At 38.0% G+C, this 11,702-nt stretch overlaps 1 protein-coding gene across 1 annotated transcript in view; it reads left to right on the top strand.

Moving 5' to 3' along the window:
- RB1 (retinoblastoma 1) overlaps positions 1-11,702 on the top strand; it is a 182,234-nt gene that overhangs the window by 152,713 nt on the left and 17,819 nt on the right. The window contains exons 17-18 of the mRNA XM_011939655.1: positions 6,702-6,820; positions 10,060-10,205. Coding sequence (XP_011795045.1) covers positions 6,702-6,820; positions 10,060-10,205 — 265 coding nt within the window. The remainder of the gene's footprint in view (positions 1-6,701; positions 6,821-10,059; positions 10,206-11,702) is intronic.

The raw sequence follows: 11,702 nt of genomic DNA, 5'->3' as shown, positions 1-11,702 counted from the left end.
TCACTTTGAGGTGGAGTTAACCTCAGGTAACTTTGAAGACATCAACCTTCTCACTTTATTCATTTATTCAACAAATGTTTATTGAGCCCTTATTGTGTGCCAGGCAGTTTTAAACATTGGGGATACTATTGAATAAGATAGACAAATGCCAAGTTTTCCTGCATCGTGCTTGCTAGTAGAGAGATAGTTAATAAATAAGAAAATAAATGAATTTATAACATAACCTCAAGTGGTGATCAATACTATGATGGAAATAGAGCAGAGGTTGGAGTAGCAAATAAGCAGGAGTTATGGCTGTCTTAGGCAAGATGTTTAGACAAGGCTTTGCTTAGGAGGTGCTATTTGAGGAGATATGTGAATAATGGAGTGGGGTGAGTCATAGGAAGCGCTGGTCAGAGTATTTTGGGCAGAGGAAACAGCAAGTACAAAAACCCAGAGACAGGAAGAATTATGCCACAGTCATGGAATAGAGAGATGACCAGGATGGCTGGAGTAAGAAGAGTGTTAGAGCATGAGGTCTGAGAGGTGTCAGGGGGCCAGAACTCATGTAGTGTTTTGTAAACCAAGATAAGGCATTTGAATTTATTCTATGTGTGATAGGAAGCTCTTGGAGGGTTTCGAGTATGGAGGTGGGATAACGTTAGCTCTATGAGGAGATCTAGAAGACAGCATGAGTAGAAGTATGGAAACCAATTTGTAGGATGCTTTTGCAGTGGAACAGACAAGAGATAAGAATTGATTTGACTCTAGAAATGGTATAGGTAATGAAAAGAAGTTAGACTTGGAATATATTTTGAATTTAAAGCCAATATGACTTGCCTGGTGTCTTGGATAAGAGTATGAGAGAAAGAATAATAATGATGACTCCTTTTCTTTTTTGCTTTGGGCAGCTGGATGTAAGGAGTGATTTAATGATGTGGTAAACACTAGGGAGAAGCAGGCCTTTTTTGGGGGTGGTAGAGGATGATTCAAGTTTATTTTATACATAGACATCAAGTGAAGATGTTGAGTAAGGTCAAGTAGGGCAGATGCTTCTGAAATACTCCTTCAAGGCTATTTAGTATCTGACAAATGGAGCATTGTTACCTTTATGGCTCTACTTCCTAGCATAGGGTCTAGTAGAGAATAGACATACAACATATACTGGGTAGATGGGTGGATAACTGGGCATACTGTCATACATTTGAGGAAGTAGAATGTTCTTTGTATAATGACACTCATAGGTGTAAAGAAGAATCACAACCATAATAATCTCAAATATTATATATTGCTCTGTGTCAAGCACTGTTCCTAATTCTTAACATTATTAATGTACTTCTCATATACTATGATTTAAGTTACTATTCTTATCATTAGTATCTCTGCTCTACAGTGAGAAACTTATCCAGGGGCATGTCGCTACAGGTGGCCAGGATTTGAACCCATGTACTGTGGCTCCAGAGTTTGTGCTTCTACCTACTGCACTATACTTTTCCCATGATCATGACATTCATCATCATAAACCAATATCTATATATCTGTGTGACCATTTGGTTTGGGGTGATGGAGTGATAAAAATAATATTTGAATGAAATATGAAGACTATTGGTGAAAAATGCCACCTTAATCCTTGGAAGAGAAATTTACCTTTAGTATCATCCTATTGGGTGAATCTGAAGCACAAATTAGGTTTTATCTCATATCTGAAAAGTATCTAAAATACCTAATTAGTGTACTTAAGTCCTGTTAATTGCACATCTTTGCAAGGTCTCAAGAGTCTCCTAAAATTTCATTGTTTGAGAGAAAAATTGGTAGTAGGCCACTCTTGAATATATGTGGGTTTATACTGATACCATTTTAGTTAAATAAAGATATTAAGTTCATCCATGGCTAGGAAGTATAAAATATTTAGTATAACAATATGTGTATTAGCTGGAATGAATTTCTTAAGGGTTAATTGTTAGCATTACTTTGCTCAGATGAAAGCCATTATTTATACTGCCATGCCCCTAGTGAATACAGGAAAAGATGGCATGTCAACAAAAATTATATGATGGGAGTTGTAGAGTCTACTTCTTTTTCCAAGGCATACGTGCCACCTTCTCTTTTTTCTCCCCCCATAAAATACAGCTCCTGTAGGACACCTTCTCTTCTGATACCTCCAAAGGAGACAACTCATGCTCACCATCTCCACTTTGAGAATTATTTCTGTAGTGAGTCACTATTACAGATAATAACCCATCTCCTGTTGGTCTGCTGGAACTGAAAAACGACTGAAAATTGTTAACTTTTGTAGTGATATGTGTAATGACTATATGATTATCTTGCCTCTTTTTTTTCACAACTTATCAAGTACCTACTTGACATATAGAAAGAAAAACAGTAAATTTAAGAAAAGACAGTTTTTTTCTCCTGAAAGTTTAGAGTTGAAAGTGCATCTTTAACACATTCATACATACATCCAAGAGATTCAAATAAAATAATCAAGCCAAATCACTGAAAGCTGAGAAAAGAGTTGAATGTTCAAGTGGCTACTGCGTAGTCACTTCATGTGATGTATCATGTAATCCTGCAAAATGAGTGCTGTATTGCTGCTTTTCAAGTAATGAAACTGAGGTTCAGAGAGCAAAACGTTTCATTACTAGTAAACTTCGAGCTAATAAACAAGAATTTGAGCTTATATATCTCTAATTCCAGAACCTATGCTTTTATTGCTAATGGCTTTTTAAAAAACTTGTTCTTCATTCTTTTTTTTGTTGAGTGAATTAAGAGCAGGATAAATAAGAAAAATAGTATTTAGGAATGTATTGCTTAGGTATGAGTAACTTCCTATTTGAAAGAACTGTTGAGTAATCGCCGTGTTTTTTTCTTTCTTTTTAAATTTCTCCTCCCTGCATAGTTTCTGCATCTCCCAGATCACCTTTTTGTTTGTTTTGTTTTGGCACATTTATATTGGGGACTTTCTGGAAATATTTGATTGCCACTCATATGTAAGAGTAAATCACTAAAAATTAGTTAGAAGCTCTGAGCACCTGGGTGAGTTTCGTGAACTTCATTGTATAGTTATTTGATAGAGCAATTTCTTAAGAAACCCCCAATGCATATCTTTAGGTCTTTTATCCTGTTACTCAGTACCTTACTGCCCAAAGTACCTGGTATCGCTACTGCCACATCCTTTTGGTGGGTTAAAAGTTTATCTGGTTTGCCTGTTGACTTTCCTTACTGCTGAGTTCCAATTCACTTTTTTCTCTTCTACTGAGTAGGTTACCATTTATGTATCTATCTTCCAAGCTTTCAAAATTTTGTATCTCCAGCCTGGACAACATAGGGAGACCCTGTCTCTACAAAAAATTTTTTAGAAAATTAGCTGGGTACCATGGCACATTCCTATAGTCGCAGCTACTCAGGAAGCTGCAGTGAGCCATGATTGTGTCACTATGCTCCAGCCTGGGTGACAGAGCAAGACCCTGTCTCTTAAAAAAAATAAAAAATGTTGTATCTGAAAGGTTTATGTCTTTTAAAATAAGTCAGTTTATTGCCATTTTAGTGGGGTTTTATGAGAGAAGTTAATGTATACATTCAATTTGCCATCTTTAACCAATGTTGTTTATCTTCTGAAGATTCCATTTAATTTAGTTTGTTGTAGTTTTAGTCATCCAGAAGTTTCTAATTTATATGAATTCAGATCTGTTCACATCCTTTGCCCACTTTTGAATGGAGTTATTTGTTTTTTTCTTGTAAATTTAAGTTCCTTGTAGACTCTGGATATTAGACCTTTGTCAGATAGATAGACCGCAAAAATTTTCTCCCATTCTGTAGGTTGTCTCTGCGCTCTGATGATAGCTTTTTTTTTTTTTTTTTGCTGTGTGGAAGCTCTTGAATTTAATTAGATCCCATTTCTCAATTTCTGCTTTTGTTGTGATTGCTTTTGGCATTTTCATCATGAAATCTTTGCCCATGCCTGTGTCCTGAATGGGTATTGCCTAGATTTTCTTCTAGGATTTTTAGAGTTTTTGGTTTTACATTTAAATCTTTAATTCATCTTGAGTTAATTTTTGTGTAAGGTTTAAGGAAGGGGTCTAATTTCAGTTTTCTGCATATGACTAGCCAATTCTCCCAGGACCATTTATTTAATAGGGAATCCTTTCCCCATTGCTTGTTTTTGTCAGGCTTGTCAAAGATCAGATGTGTGGTCTTATTTCTAGGTGTGTGGTCTTATTTCTGAGTCCTGTACTCTGTTTAATTGGTCCGTGTGTCTGTTCTTGTACTAATACCATGTTGTTTTGGTTACTGTAGCCTTGTAGGATAGTTTGAAGTCAGGTAGTGTGATGTCTCCAGCTTTGTTCTTTTTGCTTAGGATTGTCTTGGATATTTGGGCTCTTTTTTGGTTCCATATGAATTTTATGAATTTTGGTTCCATATGAATTAGTTTTTTCTAATTCTGTGAAGAAAGCCCATGGCAGTTTAATGGAAATAGCATTGAATCTATAAATAACTTTGGGCTGTATGGTCAGTTTCACAATATTGATTCTTTCTATCCATAAGCATGGAATGTTTGTCCATTTGTTTGTGTCCTCTTTGATTTCTTTGAACAGTGGTTTGTAGTTGTTAAAGAGGCCCTTCACTTCCCTTGTTAGCTGTATTCCTAGGTATTTTATTCATTTTGTAGCAATTGTGAATTCAAGTTCATTCATGATTTGGCTCTTTGCTTGCTTATTGTTGGTGTATAGGAATGCTAGCGATTATTGCACATTGATTTTGTATCCTGAGACTTTGCTGAAGTTGCTTATCAGCTTAAGAAGGTTCTGGGCTGAGATGATAATTTGACCTCCTTTCTTCCTATTTGAATATCTTTATTTCTTTCTCTTGCCTGATTACCCTGGCCAGATCTTCCAATACTATGTTGAGTAGGATTGGTGAGAGAGAGCATCCTCATCTTGTGTTGGTTTTCAAGGGGAATGCTTCCACCTTTTCCCCATTTAGTGTTATGTTGGCTGCAGATTTGTCATAGATGGCTCTTTGACGTATATTCCTTGAATACCTAGTTTGTTGAGAGTTTTTAACATCATGTTGAATTTTATCAAAGGCCTCTTCTGCAACCACAGATAATCATGTAGTTTTTGTCTTTAATTCTGTTTATGTGATAAATCACATTTATTGGTTTGCATATGTTGAACCAGCCTTGCACTCTGAGGATGAAGCCAGCTTGATCATGGTAGATAAGCTTTTTGGTGTGTGCTGGATTTGGTTTGCCAGTATTTTATTGTGGATTTTTGCATTGATGTTCATCACAGATATTGGCCTGAAGTTTTCTTTTTTTGTTGTATCTCCTGCTAGGTTTTGGTATCAGGATGATGCTAGCCTCATAAAATAAGTTAGGGAGGAGTCCCTTCCTTTCAATTTTTTAGAATAGTTTCAGTAGAAATTTGTACCTCTGGTAGAATTCAGCTGTAAATGTATCTGATCCTGGGATTTTTTTTTTGGTTGGTAGGCTATTTATTACTACCTCAATTTCAGAACACGTTGTTGGTCTACTTAGGGATTTGATTTCTTCCTGGTTTAGTCTTGGGAGGGTGTATGTGTCCAGGAATATATTCGTTTCTTCTAGATTTTTTAGTTTATGTGCATAGAGGTGTTTATAGTATTTTCTGATGGTTGTTTGTATTTCTGTGGGGTAAGGGTGGTGGTATCTCCCTTGTCATTTCTGATTGCATTTATTCCATTCTTCTCTCTTTCCTTCTATATTAGTCTAGCTAGTGGTGTATTTTATTAATTTTTTCAAAAAATAAGCTCCTGGATTCATTGATTTTTTTAAGGGTTTTTTGTGTCTCTATCTCCTTCAGTTCTGCTCTGATCTCGGTTATTTTTTGTCTTCTGCTAGCTTTGGGGATTGTTTGCTCTTTGAACTGGTTTTAGTATCAATATTGTACTAGCTTCATAAAATGAGATGAAGAATGTTTCTGCTTTTTCCATTGTAGGAAGAATCTGAATAAAAGTGGAATTATCTGTCCCTTGAATGTTTGGTAGAATTTACTGGTAAAACCAAATGAGCTTGATGTTTTATTTATGGGAAGATTTTAAATTATTGATTCAAATTATTTAATAGTTGGCAGGACTATGTAAGTTATTGTATTTTTTATTGAGGTTTGGTAATTTGTACTTTTGTAGTAATTTTCCTCTTAGTCTACGTTTTCCAATTTATTGATATAAAATTATTCATAATAATTCCCTATTATCTTTTTAATCTTTGTGATTCTGTCCCATTTTTCATACCTAATACTGCCTATCTATCTCTTTTCTTTATCTTGATCAATCTGACTGGAGATTTGTTTATTAGTTATTTCAAAGAACCAGTTTTTAGCTTCGTTGACCAAACTGTGTTTTATCTTTGTTTTCAGTTCATTAAGTTCTGCTCATGTCTTCATTTCTTTCTTTTTACTTTCTTTGTTTTTTTTCTGTCTTTCCCCCTAACTTCTAACTTATTTTCTAATATAAGCATTGAAGGTTATATATTTTTCTACTTTTTTGTTTGTGTGAAGTACAAAAATTGTCAATTGGGAATTTCGAAGTGGAGAAAAATATTTCATTCTGACTTTTAAATTGCCACTCTCAATCGTGCCTAAAATTCATAGTGCTTACCATGTCAAACAATATGATTTTGATATGTACCTGGGGAAATTATGCTTACTAATGTGGTTTTAATCTCATCGTGTTTCTTATAGGATTCACCTTTATTTGATCTTATTAAACAATCAAAGGACCGAGAAGGACCAACTGATCACTTTGAATCTGCTTGTCCTCTTAATCTTCCTCTCCAGAATAATCACACTGCAGCAGATATGTAAGCAAATTATATGTTATGTTGACCATTCAAACTACAAACAGATTTTAAGCATAAGTGCGATGTAAGGTTCTATGAAGAAACTGTAGGAAATAGAATTTTGAATAATACATTGTTTCTGTTTTTAAGAAGTTAGTAATAAAAGATACATGACCCAAATAAAGTCATATAAAAGAGTACAGAGTGCTACTGAATCACCTAGGATTTGCATAATGAGAGCAGTTTTCATGGCAGAGTTGGCAGTTTAGGTGGAATAGGATTTCAACATGGAAACTGGAGAGGATAGAGGAGACAGAGGAGTGTGTTCCAAGAGTAAGAATGATATGAACTCAAAAGTATCAAAGGAAGCAGAAAACATTTTTCAGAGCGTGCAGGTCAGACCATTTGAAGTGAAGCATAGGATAAGTGTAGGGAGAAGTATGGGATGTGGACTAACACACAGTTGATTACTGTGTGCTGATGATGATGATGGGAAAAGAAAATGTAAACCCAGAAGTATCTGAAACAGGTCTCAATCAATGTAGAAGTTTATTTTGCCAAGATTAAGGACATGCCCAGGAGAGAGATCTGTGCCTTTCTCCAATGATGATTTTGAGGGCTCCAATATTTAAATGGGAAAGTCAGTCTGGAGGAGAAAGAAAAAAGGGTATGGTAATCCACATGTTGCAAGAGAAAAAGAGCTAGTAGAGAAATAGTCAATTATCTCTCCATCTCATGCTGAGTGAATTGACATTTTACATAAGATAAGGTGAACTTAGAGTCGCTATCTGTAGAGGTATTTAACCTTTTATCTGTATTTATTTGTGTGGGAACAAAAGGAAAGGCAGTCTCTTGCATAACTCAGCTTTCAGCTTAATTTTTTCCTTTTGGCATAGTGAATTGGGGTCCCAAGTGTTTATTTTCCTTTCACAAAAGCAATCACTAACTGTGTGCTGGGCAGTGTCCTAAGTACTTAAGAATTATTTTTTCATTTAATCTTCATAACAATCCATAAGGTAGTAGATACTGCTGTCAGCCTGTTATCTAAAATGTAAAATAGGAATTAGAGAAATAAGATAACTTGCCTAAGGTCAACAGAATTTAAACTCAAGCTATCTAATCCCAAAGCCCAGGCTCTTAATCACTGTAGCTACATTGCCTTTCACAGAAATGTGCCTAATATTTTGTTTCTGTTTAATCGTGTATAGGAACTGACATTACAGTATTCTGTATTAGTGCAGGGGCCATTTTCCAGAGATGTCATTTTCATGCTAACTTGTACCCAAAGTGTTTCTGGCGTATGGAGACCCTGCCTTCATGCATACATTTGTTTCCTAAGTAATGCTTTATATAAATAAGTTAAGCCTTTTTTTTTTTTTTTTTTAATTCAAGAAGCAGTCATCTGTTAACTGCCAGGAAGTGGTGTAGGCACTGGGAATACAGAAGTAAGATGGCCTGGGTCCTTCCCCTCATAGAGCTTACATTCTGGAGGAGAAACACAGGCAGTGAACAAGTAAACCAAGATGTAAGATGATTTTAGAGTATACTAAGTGCTATAAAGGAGATAAACAGAGTGTTGTGAAACAGAGAAACGGAGAGGGTGATAGAACATTTAGTGGTACTTTCCTTTCTCTGAAAAAGTGATATTTTGACCTGACACCTGAAGGGCAATCTGATGCTGGCCAGGCAAAAATCTTCATGATGTGCATTCCAGGCAGAACAAACAGCAAGTGCAGTGGCTGTAGGGCAGATCAAACTTAGTTGGATTTAGGAACAGAAAGAAAGAAATCCTAGTGTGGTTGGGGTATTGGAAGAGGAGAATGGTGCAAGATGAGAGTGAAGAGCCAAGCTGGGGTAGATCTTGTAGGTCCCACAGGCCATAGTAAGGAGTTTGGATTCTATAAGGGAAGTGGGAAGCCATTGAAGCAGAAATGCAGCTTGCTATAATTTGTATTTTTAAAGGTCCACTCTCTGACTGCTATCTGAAGTACAGGTGGGTTTGGAGGAAAGAAAGGGACAGGGCAAGGCAGAAAGCGAGGAGACCAGTTTGGAGACTATTTCTGTAGTTCAGATGAGGGATGTAGGTGACTTGGTCTAAGGTATGGTATTAGAAATAGAAATGGAGAGATCTGGGGTGTATTTAGAGATAAATTAATAGGTTTTACATTGGTTTTACGTTGGATTTCAGGAATTTGGAAAATGGAGAAATTAAAAATAACTCCTAGATTTTTGACTTAAGACACTAGATGTAATGTGGAGCTATTCTTTGAGATGGGAAAATAAATCTAGAGCTCTGCTTTGTTCTTATTAAGTCTGAGATTCAAGTAGTTATATCTGGTAGGTAATTGGATATTTACACCTAGAACTTCAGAGACTAACTTTGCCCAAGTTAAGCCAGTTTACAATACTGTCAGTAAACTGAATGAAAATCCAAAGTGGAAAATAGACCAGACACTGGTCCTTCTAAAATCATTGTGATAATGAGTTGCTTTTCTTAGTGTACTAGTTAATATACTACATGTTATAGAAACATCCATAGTAAGGTACAAATTCTACTTCCTGTTCCTTTGTGCTTAAAATGTATGTCTTTAAAAATAAGTTTGTTTGCCAACTACCAAAAGAAAATCAGAAAGTAGATCTAGATTATTCTGTTAAATAGGGGGCAGCACAGAATGATAATATTTGCTAATATCCCTGCCTTGAGTTATGCCTGACATATTTAGTATACAGCTGTAAATCTGTCTGAATAATGTTATTTGAAGTATTAATTCATAGAATTCTGTACTGTGTGATTTAGGTGTGTATAAATCTGTGTGTGTAACTGAAATCTTAGATATGAACCATATCTAAGTTATCACCGTATTTAGTTACAACTAAAAAAGTTTTTGGGAGAATCACAAAAACAAGGTAACACTATTTAATATCAATACTTTTTTTTTTTAGCTGGAATCATCTTATGGTCTCAATCCCACTATAATTATTAAAATTGTACATTATACATATATAGCTATTTTTTCTAATAAGGCAGCAATCCCCAGGAAAAGCCATTTATTAAAATAGAGTTAGATATGATGATGACAAGCAGTTTTCCTATTAATATATCTTTCCCAGCTTGCATTTAAGTAGTCTGCTCAGTGAATTTGATATGCAATACCAATTAAATAGACAAGATTTATCTGGGTATACAACCTTGAAGTGTGTGTATAGTCTGTGATTCTTAGCCAACTTCAAATGAAGACTTTTCCTTCAAATATATCTAGGTATCTTTCTCCTGTAAGATCTCCAAAGAAAAAAGGTTCAACTACACGTGTAAATTCTACTGCAAATGCAGAGACACAAGCAACCTCAGCCTTCCAGAACCAGAAGCCATTGAAATCTACCTCTCTTTCACTGTTTTATAAAAAAGGTTAGTAGATGATTCTTTTCAAGAGCATAGACTCTGAAACTAGGCTGACTGGGTTCAAATCATGTTTCTTCTATTTTCTAGGTACATGACCGGGCAAGTCACTTAATATCTCTGTTGCTCAGTTTCCTCATTTATAAAATGGAAATGATCATGTTGTGAGATCCTTCCTGACTATTCACAGAGTTGTTTTTCTGACCGGAAACCTCTGTGGCCGGTGGCGCCTTTGACCGAGTTTTGCTCGGGCCCACTGGGCTCATTTCACCCCCTTGGCCTGACAGGCTGCACTTGGGTCACACTACCGGCCTGGGTCCCATGCCAGCCAGGAGCAAGTCAGACGTGGAACAGAGAGGGGTGTGTGAGCAAGCATGAGGTCTGGCCATTGCACACAGTCAGAAATACTGGCTCCTGCAGCAGGGCAGGCAGGTGCTGGCACAGATGCTGGCTGTCTGTGAGGCTGCAGCTGGACCAGACGCACCACAAGCAGTTTCCACAGCTGGCATTGGGGAACAATAAAGTGGCCCCCAGAAGCTTGGAGATGCCAGAAACCACAGGGCCCCAAAGAGGGAGTTACAGCCCTGGCTCAGGGAGCTCCCAATTCTGGGCTCCCCAAAGGGCCGCAGCTCTTCTCTTTATCCACAACATGGTGAGCAAGGGGCATGTTTCAGCCCTGTTTGTGTTACAGTCCTTTTTGCCTCACCATTTGGTGGGTCCTGAGTTCTTGTCCCGCAACCAGGAAGAATGAGGTACACAGACAAGTGGAGGGTGAGCAAGACGAAGGGGAGATTTATTGAGCAATAGAGCAGCTTAAAGAAGACCCACAGTGGGCAGCTCCTCTCTGTAACCACAATGTCCCGATGAGTGTTCAGCTCCTAGCAGAGAAGGTAGCTCCTCTCTGCAGGCAGGTCATCCCAACAAGTGTTCAGTTCTTAGCAGAAAGGGTAACTCCTCTCTGCAGCTGCTCGTGCTGACAAATGTTCAGCTATCAGTAGAGAGGGTAGCTCCTCTCTGCAGCTAGTTGTCCCATCGTCTCCATCCTCTGCCCTGCTCTGGCTGAGCCTCGGGCTTCCGTGGACCTCAGTGGGGAGAAAGTACGCACCGATTGGTCATGGGCGGCCACTAGTGGGCCCAGAAAAGGTACCACAAGTCCTCACTCCGGTCTGTGGGACTGGCAACTCCCACCCCTAGCCTTCAGGCACTCCCTGGCCTGAAGGTAGGGCCTCAACAGGAGGCCCATCTGCCTCCTGCCGCCATCCATGCGCCAAGGGGCACCTGCAGGCCAGTGCTAAGCTGCCCTCAGCCCCCGCTTCGGCTTCCCCCGTGCTTGTCAGTGCCCAAAGTCTGGAGAGGGCTGAGGCGGCAGGGGGCTGGTGTGTCAGCGCCGCCTTGAGCGTGCGCACACCCGGCTAGGCTGCGACAGCACCCAGGCTCAGCCCTGACTTTGCTCCGAGATTGGAGTGGGCGCTGGCAGCAGGGAGAAACCAGGCAGTGGGAGCAGGC

This window comes from Colobus angolensis, unplaced genomic scaffold, assembly GCF_000951035.1.
Source record: "Colobus angolensis palliatus isolate OR3802 unplaced genomic scaffold, Cang.pa_1.0 Scaffold101, whole genome shotgun sequence".
NCBI lineage: Eukaryota > Metazoa > Chordata > Mammalia > Primates > Cercopithecidae > Colobus > Colobus angolensis.
This window is presented reverse-complemented; position numbering and strand designations above follow the sequence as displayed.